Source organism: Peromyscus eremicus, chromosome 11, assembly GCF_949786415.1.
Source record: "Peromyscus eremicus chromosome 11, PerEre_H2_v1, whole genome shotgun sequence".
Lineage (NCBI taxonomy): Eukaryota > Metazoa > Chordata > Mammalia > Rodentia > Cricetidae > Peromyscus > Peromyscus eremicus.
The window spans coordinates 41,231,451-41,250,851 of record NC_081427.1 but is presented as its reverse complement, the minus strand read 5'-3'; the positions used below and the strand labels follow the sequence as shown (position 1 = coordinate 41,250,851).

The following is a 19,401-nucleotide window of genomic DNA, read 5'->3' as shown; positions in this document are numbered from 1 at the left end:
GTTGCTTTGCAGAAAACCTTACCATTTGACTGTGTTGCTGTTTGCAAGTATGAGTCGCTTCAAGGTTGTGCTGCTGACTAGATAGGATGTAGTGGTCTTAGTGATGAGCGGGAGGGTATTTATTATACAAACTGTGAACTGCAATGACATCCTTGGTTTTGGATGATGTGTATTGTTTTTCTTTGCAGCATTTTAATGAAGATTGCTTTGAAGTGTTTATGCAGTAGCACATTGACTATAAAATTTTAGTTTAGCACAGAGGACAAAGGGTAGTTAAATTAATAACTTAAAATCAGTCTCTAACTTATACATCTAAAATCTAGTATTCCTGTATGCACACAGTAAATAATGGGTAGCCTGGGCTCCATGTTGCTTTCTGATATTTTATCCAAGTGGTTAGCTTCTTATTGCTGTGTTGTGCTAAACTTTGAACCTTATTTCTTTTGTTCCCTTAGTATACTTTCTTTGATGTAGGAGGATACGGGGCATACTCTTCCATTGCATAACTTTAATTTTCACTCTGGGTTTACAGTGGCTGGTCTGTATAAATAATTTACACAAAGATGACTGAATGCTAGTACCAGTTGCACTTAATGAAGATGCCCATTCTCATTAGCTGATGCAGTAATATATCCAGTTTATCTATGCATTGCTGGGGTCTTGATACAAGATGGAAACAGTGTTTCTTATCTAGAGTTTTGATTATCAGCAAGTTGAATGGACACTTTAGTTATTTAAATAGATTTTTGACCAAAATCCAGAAAATGATATGAGAGAAAAATAAATTCCAGCTAGCTTAACAGATTTTTAAATGCTAACCCGATTTTAGCCTCTTAGAGAGTGCTACCTAGCTGGTAACGTTTACTTTTAATTCCTTGTTAAAATGAGGCAATAATTTGCAAGATTTTTGTATATATGTGTAAAGTAAATTCTTCATATCTTTTTAGATCTAATTCAATATTTTCTGACGACTCCTGCCATGTATAATACCATTTTTGTGCATGCTTGATGTGACATTCATAAATTGTACCACTATGACTTTATCCATGTAAAATAGCTATTTATTGAATTTTCTTTCAACAGCTGGACTTATTTTTTTTGTCTCCATTTAAACATCTTAACAGAGAATTTGTTACTGTTTATTAAAAGAATTGAATTTGAAGGCATAAAAGAACCTGATTTGTAATTGTATGAAGAAAAAACAATGCCTTTATTATCACTCATTAAGCACAATTCTTATAGCAAACTGTGATAAATTCTTTGTTGTTTTTCATTTGCCGCAATATTTTCATATGAACAAACCAAAAATTCATGGTGAGCAGCTGCAGTGTCGGCTGATCCATCCTTTGTGTACAGGGAACTGGAGAGGACGCGGACTCATTCAGAAGTGTACCTGGTGCTGTGACTAGAGCAATACTTACTTTTGTTAGTTGTGCTTCGCCTCGCTCATGCTAGCTTTCTAAATGTTTAGTTTTCCTCTTGTCCCGGTCAACTGCTGAATTTACTTGAAGGATGTAGAATACTGTTTAAAAATACTAAAGTCTGTACAATTAGGTCAAAGAATTGTGCAATCGTTTCCTTTTTAATTTTTAAAATTGAAGGTCATAAATATTTGAGAACATCAGACCTAATAGAGTAGTAGTACTATTTAATTTAACCAAAGTCTAGTAAATATTTCAACTTTGAATGTAAACTAACAAACCCAACCACCAAGGAGATTGTTTGCCCAGAGTTTCAAAGCACATTGTCTACGAATGGAAATTGAAATAATTTATAAAATATTGACATTACTATGTTTTTTAAAAAGTTCCTAATTTTTTCACTAAAAGGAGGGAAACTATTAGTTTTATTGTTAAATATGGTAGATATTAATATTCCTCTTAGATGACCAGTGATTCCAATTGTCCCAGTTTGAAATAAGTACCCTGTGAGTATGAGATAAATTAGTGACAATCAGAACAAGTTTTAGTATCCAATGTTCAAGAGGAAGTTGCTATTGTTGCATTGATTTTAATATTTGTACATAAACACTGATTTTTTGAGCATTATTTTGTATTTGTTGTACTTTAATACCTGGTGTACAGTTCCAGAAATAAAAATCTGGAAATCTGTTTTTCCTGGTTTGTGTGACTATTTACCAAAAAATTTTAAGCCAATCTTAAGCTATACCCAGATATGTAGATAATTCAGCTTGAGAGACAAAATAGTTTTCTTAAATCCTCTCTACTAGTTTTTGATCTATAATAATTCTAAAAATTCTTGAAGTAAGGATTCTCATTTAGTTAAGGAGGCAGTTACTGAATATCTGTTCAAGCAGTCCTAGCCAACTGTATTTTGGGAAGACAGAGAACTGAAATACAATGAGACATCACGATTTAACGGGCTGGTATTTGTGATACTACTCTTATTTATAATTTTCATAATCCAATTGCCTCTGGTCATAGCTTTCCCAAGCCTTCATCTTTTCAAGCCAAAGATCCCAGCATTCTCAGTTCCAATATTTTAATAGTTCCAAACTGTACATGATATCCAGAGTTTACACAGAGCAAGGTAAAAAGAGGAAAGTCCTTAACCCTTTCGTTTTCATTGCTTGTCTAGAAAAACCACACCCCTCCATTCCCAAACACCACAGTGCCTTCCCATGACAGATCTGTGTTAAAGTAGCTCCATGAGTATTCTAAATACAGCTAAGTACCATGGGAGAGCTGCACGGTACTTCAGGCTTTGAGGGAAGGGAGAAGCCCGTGGAAGCAGAAAAATCTCTAGTGACTTCTAGGGACTTGATGGCCCAAATGACTTCCTGACTTCCTGTGTTCATTCCTAGTTGGACTGTAACATAAACGTGAGCCTTCAAGTCTTAAGTGCTGTAGAGAAAAGGGGGACATAAATTAGGGCTGTCAGATGCGGGAAGGGGTTAAAGGTTCATTAGTCAAGCCTCAGTGAGAGGACAGGTTCCTAGGTGATCTGGGGCAAGGTCTCTGCAGGTAGAGAAACTGAGGCACAGTCAAGAGGTGGCGTTGGGGGTGTGCCTTGAGTGAGCAATGGGAAAGGAGATCTGAAGTCACAGCCAGATCACCTATGTGAAGTAGTCCTTATTTTCTCCAGGGTTTTAAGTAAGCATGTGTCAAGAAGTTAAAATACCTTTGGCTGCTGGGTGTGTTGGCACACACTTTTAATCCCGGTACTTGGGAGGCAGATGCAGAGAGATCTCTGAGTTTTGAGGTTAGCCAAGTCTACAGACCTAGTTCCAAGACATGCAGGACACCCTCTCCACAGAAATACGAAACAGGAACATGTGTCCCTGCCACCAACCTTGTCTTTAATAGTATTCCCGCACTAAAACAATTTCTAGCTCTCCTTTTTATTACCCCTGGTGTAGAAATGTTCAGTGAATAGAGGTCAGAGGATGATGACCTATGTCCAGTTGGAACGATTTTGTAAATTACACACACGGAGAAACTATCTCGAAAAACCAGCCCCTTGGAGATATAGTCTGTAAGGGGCAAGAGTGGAAAGTCAATTAGGAAGCTACTAAAATTGCAATAAATGAGGCCAACCAAGTTAGTAACGTAGCTGTGACAGTGGTCAATATCTGAGCCTACAGTTTCCCTCAGGGGGGAGGGGTTGAGCAAATGATGTCATCCTAGCCAAGCTGGGAAGTGAGTTGGAGCAGGAGTCAAATGGATGGGTCAAAGAAACCATTAAGAGTAAAACTGGCACAGACGGCTTCCGGACTGAGTGAGGCTGGGCTGGCTTGATAGTATAGTACTTCACCTCTAAGTGCGGTCATTTGTCAACACCTGGACTGGTGTCTGCACAGAGTCCACAGAGAACTGGAGGGTGGGAGCCACAGGTGCCTCACTCACCAAAGTCGCTTGTCTCCAGTGGGCGGAGGAAGATTAGGAGCATTACCAACGGAAGCCTTCTCCACAGAAACAGGAGATAGGAATAGGCATCCCTGCCACCAACCTTGTCTCTTAATGGTATTTCTACATTAAAAGAATCTCTTACACTCCTTTTTATCACCCCGCTTGGTGTAGATAGAGGAAGGAGGAGGACGACCCCATGAACAGTTTACAAACTATACATGGACATCGATTTACTCATGGCAACAGAGGCTTGTACATATCAACAGTACTGTAAGAATTGCTGGGGCTGGAGATAGAGCTCAGTAGTGAAGAGCATTTTCCTGCTCTTCCGGGGACTAGTTTGGTTCCTTCCACCCATGTCAAATGCACTGGGTGACACATAACTGCCAATCAGCCCAAACCTTAAAGAATCGCTAATGCGGCCGGGCGGTGGTGGCACACACCTTTAATCCCAGCACTTGGGAGGCAGAGGCAGGCGGATCTCTGTGAGTTCGAGGCCAGCCTGGGCTACAGGGTGAGTTCTAGGACAGGCTCCAAAGCTACACAGAGAAACCCTATTTAATAAACTATTATGAAAACCGATTAGAAATTGCAATTGTATCATAAATTTGAAATTATGAAGCAAGTAGCTTATACCTTGAAACTGGGGCATAAATATAACAACAAATACAAAAAGTCCAGTTAAGTCTAAAAGCTTTTTCTCTGCAGGTGGAACTCACAGAAGTGATTAGCAACCAACCAACCAAGCATTTAGAATGAACACAATAGCTACTTAGGAAACCTAATTTTTAATTCATCAAGTTAGCTGATAACCATGTCGTAGTTTGACAAAAGCTGCTGTCCTTGCTTGATGTCCCTAAGTGCAACAAGAACACCACATCGAAATGGACTGAAAACGAAAAGGGCAAAGGGAAGTGTTCAAGTAGCAGTTGGCATTTGTAACCAGCGTGGAGTTTATCGATGTGCCGCCGCCTCTGTGTAGATTCCTAAACAGTGGTGCAGCTCCTCAGTTCCATGAGGAAACAGCTCCTTTCCCTCAAGGAGGTATTCCAGAGGGGGCCTATCATAGAACCTTTTCAAAGACCACAACTCAGTCAGTTTAGACCACCCACCACACCTTTGAAAACATCTCTATGGTTCCCAAAACTGGAATCACAAAAAACAAAAAGGATTTTTAATTATTTTAAACAGATTATAGCTTAACATTTATTAATATGTGGATCATATTTCGAAAGACAAACATTTTTCTAGACACAAGACACCATTATTATATATAATATATAATTCTCATGATATCACTGTGGAGAGCATATGATCAGAACACTTCATTGTTAAGCACGCAGACACATACAGGACCCAAAGATAATGAATTTAGTATTGTTGGTATTTGGATTTTTCTGAGACAGTATTATCATACAGCCCTGACTGGTCTTGAACTTCTATGCAGCTGAGGGTGATCTGGAACTCCTTATCTTCTAACCTCTACTTTATAAGTGCTAGGACTACAGACATGCACCATACCAGGTCCTCTGTAAGAGTAACAAGTGCTCTTAACTGCTCAGCCATTTCTCTAACCCCAACAATCCAGGTTTTAAAATATTCACCTTAAAAGGGTATTTTAATAGGTGTACCCCCCCCATAAAGTTCTTTAGCAACTCAGTGAAATGATATAAAGTATATGTCTTCTGAGCTGAGTAGTATGTAGTTCTAGGACTCAGGAGGGGAAGACGGAGATCTTAAGGCCAGCCTGGGCTACAAAGTAAGGCCCTCTTTCAAAAACAACCACAGTATAACAAACAATTACCTGGAGATTTTGTGGAAAGGAAAAAAAATAATAGAATCGCTTATTGACAAATATTGTCCACATGGAAAAATGGTTCCTAATAAGCAGAATGATCTTAGAAAGCAAAAGTCTTTATTTTCAGATAAACCTATATTAAAGAAATATGGTGTTATGTTCCTTATGGATTTTTATTTTAATCCTGGGAATCAATTATTTAACAGTCTGGGTGGTGGTAGTGCACTATTTTAGTCCTAGCACTCAGGAGGCAGAGGTGGGCAGATCTCTGAGTTCAAGGACAGCCTGGTCTACAAAGCGAGTTCCAGGATAGCCAGGTCTACGTGGGAAAACCCTGTCTTGAAAAAAAACCGAACAAAAACAAAAAAAGCAACAACAAAGCCCAGGGTCTTGAACATACCAAGCAAGTGCTCTGCCACTGACCCACCTCCCTGTCCATCAAGTTTTACTAAAAAGAAAAACTTGCTCCTAATTCTATAAAGATCTTTCTTAGAAATCTTAGTTTTCAAATGTAGTCTAACATAGAAGACAGGACACACTGATTGTAAAGACTGGCTTTGTTTGTCGCAGCTGTAGGCAATGTTTGGGAGATTTGCTTCAGTTTTACAGGGCAAACTGCAGACATCAAATTCCTAATAACACATTAGTGGCGTTGTCTAGGAAGAGGCGCATCATTTTGGAGAAAAAGTCACAACACAGGGTGAGAGTAAAAAACACTATTGAATTATGATGCTTAACGAATGGAACACACTCAGAATATTACTAATATGGAGGAAAGTAAAAATTTAAAGTAGTACATGTGTTTAGATTATACATAAACCTATGTAATAAACACAGATGTTTTCCCTTGTTTGTTTGAGACAGGGTCTTCTTACGCAGCCCATGTTGACCTTGAACTCGTGGCCCTCCTGCTTCAGTGATTATTTCCAGTGATAGAATAATAACCACGCACCATCATGCTCAACTTGATAGTTTACTTTTGAAATATCAGGAACTAAGGGTGCCAGACAGTCATTTGGTTAAATGAAGGAGTCAGGCCTATTTCCAGAGGGTCAGGGTTTTACCTGTGGGAAAGTCAAGCCAATAAACGGACGACTCCCAAACTTATCAGCAGAAAGGGTATACTAGTCTAGTGTTGAGTTCGTTAGGCTATGCTACAACACCAATAAAATACTCTGGAATCATTTAACAGCTCTAAAATACTAATGATCAAAAGTCATCTCTTCTCAAAGTTACAGCAGCTTAAGTACTGTTATTCAATTGCCTTTGTACTCAGTCACGTGGTGAAGAAGAATTAGCCATTGTTGTACCTCCTGTCAAAAGCCTCATCATGCCAGCTTACTGTCTGAACAATCATTGACATACTGTCCTCCAGTCAGTGGCTTGTGAATTTCTGAATGCTAACCCTGTACCGTCACTCATTCTTAAAGGCTAAGTCGGTCTCTCCCAGCGCAAGATCTAGAAGAGATGAAAACATGAGCTCAGAGTGTTCTGTGTATTAAAGTAGAATCCAAAAGCACAAAATGAACCCTGCAAGTGCAATTTCTTCCCAAAAAGTTTCTGTCTACCAATCAAGCAGCTACATTGCCACACAGCAGCCATCTAAATGGATTTTTATTTAAAGTATAAATGGTTATGCCATAATCCTTAGGACAAATGTGCCTCTACATCTGATAATGAATTCAGATATGGATATTAATTACTTGAATATAATTCTTGGTATTCCTTTGTCATTTCCATCAATGAATATGCCATCCAAGCATCTAAAAACAAGTGGATTTCCAATGGACTGGGAAAAGAATGGCTCATACTTCTATTTACTGTACCTACTATACAACAAGGCAGAGACAAAGCAACATGTAAAACTAAAATATTATAAGGACATTTTTAATTATAAATCTAAAATAGAAGAGTCTGTTTTAATCCCTCCATCTTTAAAAATATCTCATTAGCGTATATTAGTTGCATAAAATAATGGGTTATTATTACACTTTTATATATATGTCCTTCCATCTTTTTTTTTTTTTCTTGGTTTTCCAAGACAGGGTTTCTCTGTGTAGTTTTGGTGCCTGTCCTGGATCTCGCTCTGTAGACCAGGCTGGCCTCAAACTCACAGAGATCCGCCTGCCTCTGCCTCCTGAGTGCTGGGATTAAAGGCCCATCTTTTTAAGCAGTTAATTTCCAGTTTAGAACATCATGTTTTTGAGGGACTTTTCCCTTTACAGAGTTTGCTCCTAACGGCTCATGAAGCACAGAACCACCTGTCCATACAGCAGACAGAATCTAATTTTCTTACTTAATGATAATATGAACAGCATATTTTAGGCTCAGTTTTACAAAGTTTTATACACATATATATGCACACACATATTTATTTAGACTATGATTTGATATCCACTGGAGAGTATTTTTAAAAGTGCATTTTGTTAATGTATAATGTAGACTTCTATAGGGATAGATGAATCTGACCTTCAGGCTGTTTTTGTTTTCTTTTACTGGCAAAGAAGGAAAGGAGAAAATTAATACTGAGAGAGTCTTGTGACCAAAAAGATGGCCCTAAAAATGCAATTATCCCATCAAACATTATAATATACTTTTCAACACACAACATAATTCATAAGGTTAATCATGAAATGATAATTTTAAAAAGTATGGGGACTTGGGTTGCAAATTCTGACCTTTGCTCTGATTACAAGGCTAAGCGTTTTGTTGAACTTTATCAATATAGAAGGAATTTATGGCAGTACTAACTGAGGTGTTACCGGGATACACAGACACAACTGCCCCCTTTTGGTATCAGTCCTTTAGTGGCAAGACACCTCTTCCTACAGAAATCCGTGAGCTGCTCAAGCAACACTGAATGAAACCCAAGGTCTTAAAAAGCATGTCTTCTGATTTGAACGTGCTTTGTTGGTGGTCTCTATTTCTAAGCAGTTTCACCCTTTGATGCTGAACAGCCAGTAGGTGTTGATATTTTGACTCAACAGGTTCTGGAAGCACAGTCAAGAGATCTGACTGTTTACTACCGTCATTTCAATAGAGCCTGCCCAGATGTAATCATGGCCTCCGGTGGCAGTGCAGGCCACTCGGATTAGTATGGCCCCAGCAACAGCATGGTCCTTGGACATCAACATGGCCTCAGGTGGGTGCAGACTGCGGGCATCAGCACGGTCTTTGGTGGTATCATGGGCCACGGACCTCAACACAGACCCCATCTGCAGTAGGGCCATGGACCTTCAGCAGCAGCTTGGGCCCAGAAGTCAGCAGTATCCCGGATGGCAGTGCAAGCCACTCAGATTTGTATGGTCCTGGTGGCCGCATAGCCCTCCGACACCAAAGTGGCTTCCAATGTTGGCCCTGACCCCAGGCATCCACATGGCTTTCGGTGGAGGCCTGGATGACCAACTCAACTATTATCACCCAGGCCCACATCCAGGGCTTTTGAGTTGGCCCACCCTAACATCTACCCCATCTATGACCTGCTAGAGTGCATGAAGGGATCGGTCCTGCTGAACCATAGCAGCAGGATCTCCATGACTTGGGGCAACAGCAGGATATCTGAGAGACATTTCAATGAGGGTCCAGTATTGATGGTGTACTGGCTTTGAACCAGACCTCTTGGTTCAACTCACTGCCATGAACATTTGCAAGCAAAGCTGTTTGGGCAAAGGGTATGCTGTGCGACACACCTCAGCTCCCAAGGCCACTACGACAAAAAAAAAAAAAAAAAAAAAAAAAAAAAAAAAAAAATGTATGATGGAGAGGTGGGAAAGACGGGGGAGCAAACTGTTTTTATTTTATTTTGAATTTGATTGGGGTGGGGAAGGCTACAGGGGTGGAGGGTAGACATGGAAGGATTGGGAAATGAATGGGATTGGGATGCATGAAATGAAATTCCCAAAGAATCAATAAAAAAATATGAGAAAAAAAAACCTAGAGACTGTGAAGCCTTCAGTAACATTCCGAGTGCATCTTCACCTGAGATAATTCTGTCTTTGGATTCCTCTGGAATGTACCGAGGAATACGAAAAATGGGGAAAGTTTCCATTCACTATCCTATCAGTCGACTCAAGTCAGTGTTCTTCAGGCTTTCTGAGTTATTGGCCTTAATGAACTAAGCTCTTCTCAGTTACTGAGAGGACGTTAGAAAAAGCAATTGTTTGGGAAAGCGCCAAACTACCTAACTCCCAACAATGCGCCCCCCCCCCCCCAAGTAGCCAGTATTTATGAAAAGGTCTATTCTATTCATACTTTATCGCGTTTTTGTAAAGAAACTGAGGCATGGAAATGTTAGAGAACTTGCCGGAGGTACTAAAGCTGTAAATGGAAGGGTCAGAAGCAGACACGTAGCTCAGCTTTCCCTCAAAACATCCAACAGATACTTGAATGTTCTCAAATAAGAAGAATCCTCATAAACTCTTTTTTTTTTTTCTCACAGGCGTTTTCTTTTCAAAGGCAAACTTAAGTCAACTTCGCACCCCTTGTCATATTCTCTCCCGGGAGCGGAAACTTCTTTGACTATTACCACTTTTACTTCCAGAACAATTCCACAGTAACGATGCACCCGAATTCACGTCTCTGTAGCGTGAAGCTTCGGGAGAGCGCTTGGGTGTGTCCCCGTTTTTCAGAAAACGGTTTTCAGGAGTCTTCTGCTAGAATGGGTACTGCGTAGACTGACTGAGGTCAGCAGCACCCTCTGCAACGCCAGGCAGGGACAGGCCCGAGGAGGCGACCCACCCCGATTTGCCTGCAGTTTCTTTCTGCACGTTTCTGTGCATTAGTCCCTCCAACCTGCTCCTATCAGACCTGGGCAATTTTCAACACACAATTTCCTTCTACGGGGCAGTGAGAAAAAACCTCGGCTCTTCTAAGGGGTTCAAGCACCTAACCATGAGGGGGCTGAGAAAAGCTCACACCCAACTTCGTAAGCTTCCACTAGCTCTGCTGCAGCGGGACAGGTTAAAAAAAAAAAAGCGCGCGGGAGACCCAGCGGCGCGGCGCACACTGGGAAAGGGGACGCAGGCCCCGCCCCCGTAAGGTGGGCGTCGGCCCGCAGTCCCGACCTCCTCCACTACGCTCGGGCTCCGGGCTCCGCCTACTCTTGGCCCCACCCACCGGGGTTCCGCCCTCTTCCTACCTCTGGTTGCTCCAGGCTCCACCCACCTCAGGCTCCTCCTCCTCCTGCGCCCGCCCGCCTCAGAATTTGGCGGCCCCAGGCTCCACCTACCTCAAGCCCCGCCCCTTCGCCCGGCTCGCCTCCGCCTCGGCTTCCCCAGGCACCACCCACCTCAGGCTCCTCCTCCTGCGCCCGCCCGCCTCAGAACTTTGGCTTCCCCAGGCTCCACCCACCTCGGGCTCCGCCCCCTTCGTCCCGCCCGCCTCCTCCTTGGCTTCCCGGGGCGTCACTCACGTCAGGCTCCGCCCCCACGGCACGCCCGCCTCAGCCCGCTGGCGTCTTCGGGCCTAGCAACCGAGGCTGCACGGAGAGCTCCGGGATGTCGTGCGGTCCCGCCGTTCCGCCCTCCCACCTCGGGTTGTGGTTTAGGTTAAGCACGGTCCGGGGAACGAAGCGGCGTCATCGCGGACGCACACTCTGCAGCAGGCCGCCCTGGCGTCGCTGCGGGGCTGTGCGGTGCCGGGGAGGGTGCGGGAGAGGCGGGTCGAAGTCCCGGGCCGGCTCAGCCCAGGGAGGAGCCGGGTCGCACTGTCCCGCCCTCCGCACCTTGGTGTCCTGCCTGGCCTGGCTTCTGCTGCTCGGGGCTCGCAGAGCTGGAGCAGCCCACGATGCCCGCTCTCGGTCTCCGTGCGTTTTCGCTCCCACGTGCACACCGAGCTTGGTTGTGCGCGAAGGTTCACTGGGCTGCAGGGCATCCTGCCCTCCAGGAACGTGCCCTCGGAGTTCCTGCTGCTTGTCTAGTACCTGTCGGCGGTGTTTCCCGCTGCCCTCGCTCAGCCCCAACTCTCCCATTGCCTCCATGCAGCCCGAGTCTTCCCGAACAAGTTCCAGCCCTATCCTAGACGTCAGGCGTTTCTAAGAGCGAGCGGATGCATCCAAAGAGGTTTTTTTTTTTTTTTTTTTTTAAATTTATTTATCTTATTTTTTTGTTATTGTTTGTTAATGTTTTCTAAAGGCGCTTTCAAAAGTGTAGTTGGGATATATGATAAACCATACACAAAGTGAACAGTTTGCTAAGTCTTTTGCACATGCATTAATCAAAATCAAGATCGCAAACATCCATCATTTTCAAAATCCCCTTACAACTTTCTTTAACCATTCCCGTCTGTTCTCTTACTCCCAGTACCCAGGTTAAGTTTTCTGTCATTGGATTAATTTAATCATGATATATTATTCTTTAAATTGTATTATTGGATTTTTTTCAGTAAGATTTTGTTTAGAAGTTTTGCATATATATTTATGAGAGATATGGGTTTGCAATCTTGTGTTGGATGTCTTTTTATCCAATTTTGATATTTAGTAATACTGGCCTCATGGAATGAGGTGGGAAGCTGTCCCTCCGTAGGTGACATTTGAAAGGACTTTTAGAACTCACCCGGTGCACAAAGGAAGCACCCATGTGTATCAATAGGTCGGGTGTCCACAGGACAGATGTGGGCAAGGTTCAGTTCCATTGAGGACAGCCTAATAGAATTCCTGGACCATTTTCAAATCAACATGTGTTTATTCAAATGTGAATGTGTTGCTGATGTTTCTTCAGGCTGGAGGGTTGGCTTCCCTGTTCTTAGCTTGAGAGTGAAGGTGAATCCCAACCTGAAGCTGAAAACAGACGGCTCAGATTTAGTGAAAATTCGGGCAGATGCCCGTGGCCTTGGAGCTGATGTGCTCTGTTCCTGAGAAGTAAAGAGAATGCAGGAGTGTCTGTCTGCTCATAGCTCCTTTCCTCCTGGACTCTGCCTTTAGCAATGATATCGATCAGATTTATCTGACCTGCTCAGTAAAGTTGGTTCAGTTCCAGGATGTGTTTTCCACACTTACTGACGGCATATGAACCGAATGTCTTTATGATCTCCAAACTTACACAGAACCAAAAAGAATTAAGAGTTAGTAGATTTTTTACTTATATCAAGTGTATCTCTCCGGTGCCTTTTTGTTTTTGTTTTGAGACAGGGTTTCTCTGTGCAGCCCTGACTGTCCTGGAACTCACTCTGTAGACCAGGCTGGCCTCGAACTCAGAGCTCTTCCCGCCTCTGCCCCCTGAGTGCAGGGATTACAGGCGTGCGCCGCCACCGCCAGGCATCTCTGGTGCTTCTAGTGTTAAAATTAATTTTTAGTTCAGCGAGGAACTTGTGGCAACCTTCTCCACTACGGTCTGGTCCCCGCCATCCCTACCCAGCGGCTGTCAGGGTGATCTGTTTTCTGCAGGTTTTATTTGGGGGCACTGATTGATGTTTTACCTTCGTTTGTTCCTGTAAAGCCGTAGTATTTTGTGTGAGTTTTTAAATCTTCTGGTGGGTATAATTTGTGGACTATGTGAATGTTCTATTTTTGACCCTCTAAGAAGTTTTATTTTAATTTTCAGTGAATGATAGGTATCGAATGTTTCCCCTAATAGTTACTAAGATATTTTATCTGCAGTCTTCTGTTATTGTAGCCAATTACAGGCATGCATTCTCAAGTACTGAACCGTCCTTAGGAGTCTGGGATCAATCTGCTCACGTATGAGTGTCTCTGTGGGAAGACCCTACAGATAGTTATAGATGCGATTGCTGTTAGCCAACATTTTTTTTTCTTTTTAAGTTTTCCGATAGAGTTTGCCAGTAGGAACTGTCTGAGTGTGTAGTTCACTTTGACACTGACTTCAGTTTTGCAACAGATAAAAAGGCTATTATTCAAAACTCCTTTTCTTCTTGTATAACATTTGGTAAGATGTTTTGTTTTTGTAATGAAATCTGTTCATTTAGTCTAGGGTTTCAGATTTGTCAGTGTGAAATTGTTCAAAAATGTTCGACTACTATATATTTAAATTTGTAGTTAATATTTCAGTTGTCATACAATGAAATGGTTTCACTGTGACATTTGTATATATATATATAGTCTTGCTGGTGTCCTCCCTCCTTGAAAAAGGTCACCTTCTGCTTTATGTCATATATATGCATATATTGTTAAATATAGATTCCACATGTTGGAGGAAACATACTACACTTTTTATTTCTAACTCCCGTATTGCTCCCTCCTGATCCCTGCTTTCTCTTCATAGTCACTTATAGTTGGATATTATTCTTATATATTTAAATAAATATAGCATGATATATATATTTAAGTCTAGATTTTGCATGTAAGAGAAAATGTGATATTTGTCTTTCTGAATCTGGATTATTTTTCTTAAAATTATGATCTTCGGTTCCATTCATTTTTCTGCAAATATCATTCTTCTTTATGGCTGACTAAGTCATCATAGTGCGATATACCATGTTTTCTTTAGCCTATTCGCCTGTTAATGGGCATCTGGACAGGTACCATGTCATGGCTATCGTGAACAGTGCCATGGTAAATGTGAGTGTGCAAGTATCTCTGTGGTGAGTGTGCAAGTATCTCTGTGGTCTGCTTCAAGTCCTTCCAGAGAGACAAAGCTAGTAGTCATGTGGTAGCTCTGTTCTAAGTGTGTGTACCCCATAGCAAATTCCATAGTGGCCGCACCAGTTTGCATTCCCGTCAGCAGTGGATAATTGTTCACTTTTGTCAAACATTAGGTGCTGTAGCTGTCGGGTTGATTCCTGGGTCCTCTGTTCTGTTTTGTTGGTTTACCAGTATGGTCCCGCCACCTCTGAAATCTTGCTGATTTGTGATAGTGGCTCTATAATGTAAGTTGAGATTAGGGATTGGGATACCTCGGACTTACTCTTTCTGCTTAGGCTTTTGGAATTTTAGGATTGCTCTGGCTGTTGGAAAACTGCTGTTCTGTTTTTTTGTTTGTTTGTTTGTTTTTTGTTTTTTGTTTTTGTTTTTGTTTTTGTTTTTGTTTTTTGAGACAGGGTTTCTCTGTGTGGCTTTGGAGCCTGTCCTGGAACCTGCCTCTGCCTCCCTAGTACTGAGATTAAAGGCATGTGCCGCCACCGCCCAGCAAAACTGCTGTTCTTGCATATGAATTTTAGGACTATTTTCTACTTATGTAACCACAGAGTTGAGATTCTGATAGAAGGTTGTAGGATGTTCTGATAGAGATGTCACAGAATCTTAATACTGCTTTTGCCAATAAAAATTCTGCCAATTCATGCATATGTCTTTCCATCTTCTAATGTCTTCTGCTATTTCCTGAGTTTTTTAAATTTTATTTTATTTCATGGGTCTGAATATTTTGTCTGCATATGTGTATGTGCACCATATGCATGCCTGGTGTACTGGAGTTACAGATGGCTGTAAGCCATCATGTAAGTTCTGGGAACTGAATCTTGGTTCTCTTGAAGAGCAACAAGTGCTCTTAACCACTCAGCCATCTCCCCAGCTCCATATCTCTTCAGTTTTAAAGTATTCATTGCGATGCCTTTCACCTCTTTGATTAGGCTTATTACTAGGTGTTTTATTTTTTTTAAAGCTACCATGAATAGGATTTTTTTTTCCTACTGGTGTCTTTCTTTGCAGATTTCCTAGTGGTATGTAGGAAGCTGCTGATTTTTGTATTGACTTTGTATCCTGATACTTTACTAAAAGTGTTGATTGTATCCAAGAGTTTCCTGCTGAAACCTCTAGGGATGCTTAAGTATAGCATCTTAAATATCTACATCTACAAACAGGAAAAGTTTGACGTCTTCCTTCCCTATTCGAAGTCCTTTTATTTCTTTTCCTCTGGCTAACATATCAAACAGTATATTGACTAAGAGTGGAGATAAAAAGCATCCCTATCTTATTCCTAAGTTTAGAAAATATGTTCTCAGTTTTTCCTCAGCTAGTAATATTGGCTATAGCTTTGTTATGTATAACTGTAATTGTATTGGGGTATGTTCCTTTTGTTCCTAGTTTCTTGAGGGCTTTTATTGTGAAGGGATGCTTAAGTGGCAGGCCTTTTCTACATCTATGGAGATGATTCTAGCTTTGATTCTATTTTATGTGCTATTTTATGTATTGTGTATGTTGAACCATCTTTATATTCCTGAAATGAATCCATCTTGTTTATGACATGTGATCTTTATAATATGTTCTTAAATTCAGTTCGCCAGTCTTTTCTAGAGGATTTTTGTCAAGTATTCTTTAACAATCCTTTAATTATTTTCTGCTGAAAGACTTAAAATGCTGCATTAAGAGGAGAAAAATGGTCTCTGCTAGGTTGCACGCAAATGAGCAAAAGTCACCTTTTCCTTCAGCCACTTTACTGCTATCTGCCAGGACATAATTATAATAAATACATGAACCAAATAAAACTATAACATACACGGTGCTCACAGACCTGTGTAGAACGCGGGTGCTTGTGGCAGCCTTGAGTATCAGCTGGAAGGTGCTGCTCTGAGGGAATGAACAAGGTGGAGAATCAGTGTCATCCACGAAGGTGCAGGGGTGGGCTTGAACACATGGCTTCACAGAATGAGAGGACTGGGAGAAGAGCAGACATTTTTGTGGGCAGTAGCGGGAAAGTAAGTTTTAGGTGGAGTGAGTCTAGAGCGCTAAAGAAGCAGGCATCGGGTGGTCTTCGAAGGTTTGTAAGCAGAGCACTGGTTAGGAATAGTTTTCGGAGCTCAAGGACCAATGATTGGCAGGATGCCTGAATGGATAGGTGGATCCATGGATGGATGGGTGGATGACTGGCAGCCGGGAGTAAAGGTCTTGAGAGCAGGAGCCCTGGCAGGGGGCAGCGGGTGTCTCCTTCCCTGCCCACGGTTGAAAGCAGGAGGAAGAGGCACGTCCTTTTAGGAAGTAGGTAAACACCGAGTCTGGGTTCTGGCTGCTAAAAGTGGAATTGTCTGTGGTTTTTTTTTTTTTGTGTATTTTTCACATTTCTGCGGAGATCTCTGGGATTTATGCTGTAGTTTTGAGAATAACCAAGTGTAAGATTTCTTAGCAAAGTCAACACGCTAAGAGGCCCTTAAATCAAAGCTTTACTCTGCTGCCCTCTACTGGACTTGGTGTGCTAAACAATTCTGTTCAGTAGGTGCAGGGGAAAGAAAGACAGGAACTCGCCTGCAAGAGGAGATACGATTTTTTTTTTTTAAGGAAAAATGAAGGTACAATTTTTTTTAAAGTCTAGTCAAACCAAGGACTATTCAGACTTCAAAATATTTTTCTAATTTTTCATTTTGGAAATTTCTCGTTCTAGTCACACCCTGAAGTATAGATAAAGTACTCTTCTCTCATTCTGCGTCCTTGTCCCCACTTTGTGTGTGTGTGTGTGTGTGTGTGTGTGTGTGTGTGCGCGCGCGCGCGCGCGCGTGTGTGGTGGGTTGAACTCAAGGCCTCACACACACTAGGCAAGCGCTCTACCATCATTTGCTCCCTTCCGTTCCTTTCAGACCAGGAGCCTCTGCTGGCCACCCTTGACTTTGCAGTCTGTGGACTGAGCAAGCCACCACACACTCCTAAAACTCGCCAGTTACCACCCTGGAATGGCTCAGGTTCTAGCCGAGGTAGATTGTGTGTGGGGGGTGGGGGTGGGGTGGGGTGGGGAGGTGGGGGAGTGGGGGTGGGAGGTGGGCGGGGTGGTGGGGTTCAGGGGCTGGGTAGTGGGTGGGTGAAATACTCCACTGGACCGTCGGAATTCTCCAGTGCTTGATGTATCCACTGACCTCAGGGCCAGGGCTATCAGACGGGCAGTTGTCCTCAGTGATGGCCTCAGCTCCTAGGCTCTGGAGGTGAGGCCATCAGTTATGTACCCTTCATGGTCTGAGTTGAGCCTCATGCCACCTGAAACTTTTGGATATGTGGAAGTTTAACTCTTTCCCTCTCCATGACTGCCTCCCGATGGCTGTCTTCTACCTCGGTCTGTGTCAAGTTACCCCCAGGTTCCCTGACTTGTGGTAGTTCCTTGTTATTGGCCCTACCAGGGTAGCTCAGTCCTAAACAATAGTTGCCCTCTTAAAATAGTACTGTACACAGCCTCCTGAGACACTGGTATTATACAGTGGCCCTCTTCTATTACTGACTAGTTCAACTAACGAGTGTTTTAGCCTCTGTATTAGCCACTGAGAACATAGAAATGAAGAAGATACTGTCTGTGGTAGTTTGAATGTAATTGGCCCCTATAAGCTCATAGGGAGTGGCATTATTAGGAGGTATGGCTTTGTTGGAGTAGGTGTGTCACTGTGAGGTGGGGGCGGGCTTTGAGGTTTCCTATGCTCAAGATACTGCCCAGTGTCACAGACACTTCCTGTTGTCTTCTGATCAAGATGTAGCCAGCACCTCGTCTGCCTGCATGCCACCATACTGATAATGATGACAATGGACCGTACCTCTGGAACTGTAAGCCATCACCTCAATTAAGTGTTTTCCTTTGCAAGAGTTGCTGTGGTCATGGTGTCTCTTCACAGCAATAGAAACCCTGCTAAGGGCCGGCCTTTAATCCCAGCACTCGAGAGGCAGAGGCAGGCGGATCTCTGTGAGTTCGAGGCCAGCCTGGTCTACAGAGCGAGATCCAGGACAGCCACCAAAACTACACAGAGAAACCCTGTCTCGAAACCAACCAACCAACCAACCAACCAAAAGAGTCTTATGGGCTGGAGAGGTGGCTCAGCAGTTAAGGGTACAAAGGACCAGGGTTCAGTTCTCAGCACCCACATGGTAGCTCACAACTTGTCTGTAACTCCAGTCCAGAGGGTCTAATGCCCAATGCCCTCTTCTTCCCTTTTTTTTTTTTTTTTTTTTTTTGAGACAGGGTTTATCCATGTAGTTTTGGTGCCTGTCCTGGAACTCACTCTGTAGCCCAGACTGGCTTCCAACTCACAGAGATCCGCCGGCCTCTGCCTCCCGAGTGCTGGGATTAAAGGCGTGCGCCACCCCCGCCCGGCATGATATCATCTTCTGACCTCTATGGGCACATACATACACGCGAGCAAACACTCATAACAAAAATGAACCTTAAAAGTGAGCAATTTTAGGGGCTGGAGAGATGGCTCAGTGGTTAAGAGCACTGGCTGCTCTTCCACGGGTCCTGAGTTCAATTCCCAGCATCCACATGGTGGCTCCCAGCCATCTGATGCCCTCTTCTGTCCTGCAAGTAGAACACTCATGTACATAAATAAATCCTTAAAACAAAGTGAGCAATTTTAAAAAGTAGGATGAGTCCAGTTCAGGAGAGGGTCAGGATGTCCGGGTGGTAGAGGCATTCGCTAGCAGGAGATCATGCTGATGCTGGGAGACAGCAGTGGCTGGGAAGCTATCTCATTGGTCATGAGGTGGGTGGTCAGGAGAGCAGAGCTGAACAGACAGCAGACCATGAAGAGAACCCTGTAAGCTTTGTTATTTGCTGTTTCTCTGCATCCGTGCCCATTGCCGGGTACAGATTACACTCCTTGCTCCTAGGCAAGCTTCGTGACTAACTGTGTCTTGCACATCATCTTCCTGCCCACAGATTCCCCATGGCATGCACTGAAATACAGCCTCATTCTTTCTTTCTGCTCCACTGAAGTGGTCCTTGTCATTCATCTCCAGAGACTTGGTGTGCTTGTGTTAGTTTTCGTTCCTACGACAAAGGAGCTGAGATTAAACACATGAAGGGCTCCTTTGGCTCCAGTTTCAGAGGTCCGTGGTGTGGTGGCTCCCTTGCTTTAAGGCCTGTGGCAGAGCAGAAACAC

General features: G+C 42.9%; 1 protein-coding gene across 1 annotated transcript; it reads right to left on the bottom strand.

The window, feature by feature from the left end:
- Positions 1–4,670: 4,670 nt before the first annotated feature.
- Positions 4,671–11,242, bottom strand: Setd9 (SET domain containing 9; the record flags this gene model as incomplete). The annotated part of the gene is given in 9 exon segments (XM_059276760.1): positions 4,671–4,758; positions 6,220–6,323; positions 6,645–6,661; positions 7,100–7,125; positions 7,371–7,480; positions 8,137–8,162; positions 8,430–8,710; positions 9,609–9,687; positions 11,191–11,242. Coding segments are annotated over 9 exon segments (783 nt in total), but the record flags the coding sequence as incomplete, so codon positions are not given.
- Between the last annotated feature and the right edge of the window lie 8,159 nt (positions 11,243–19,401).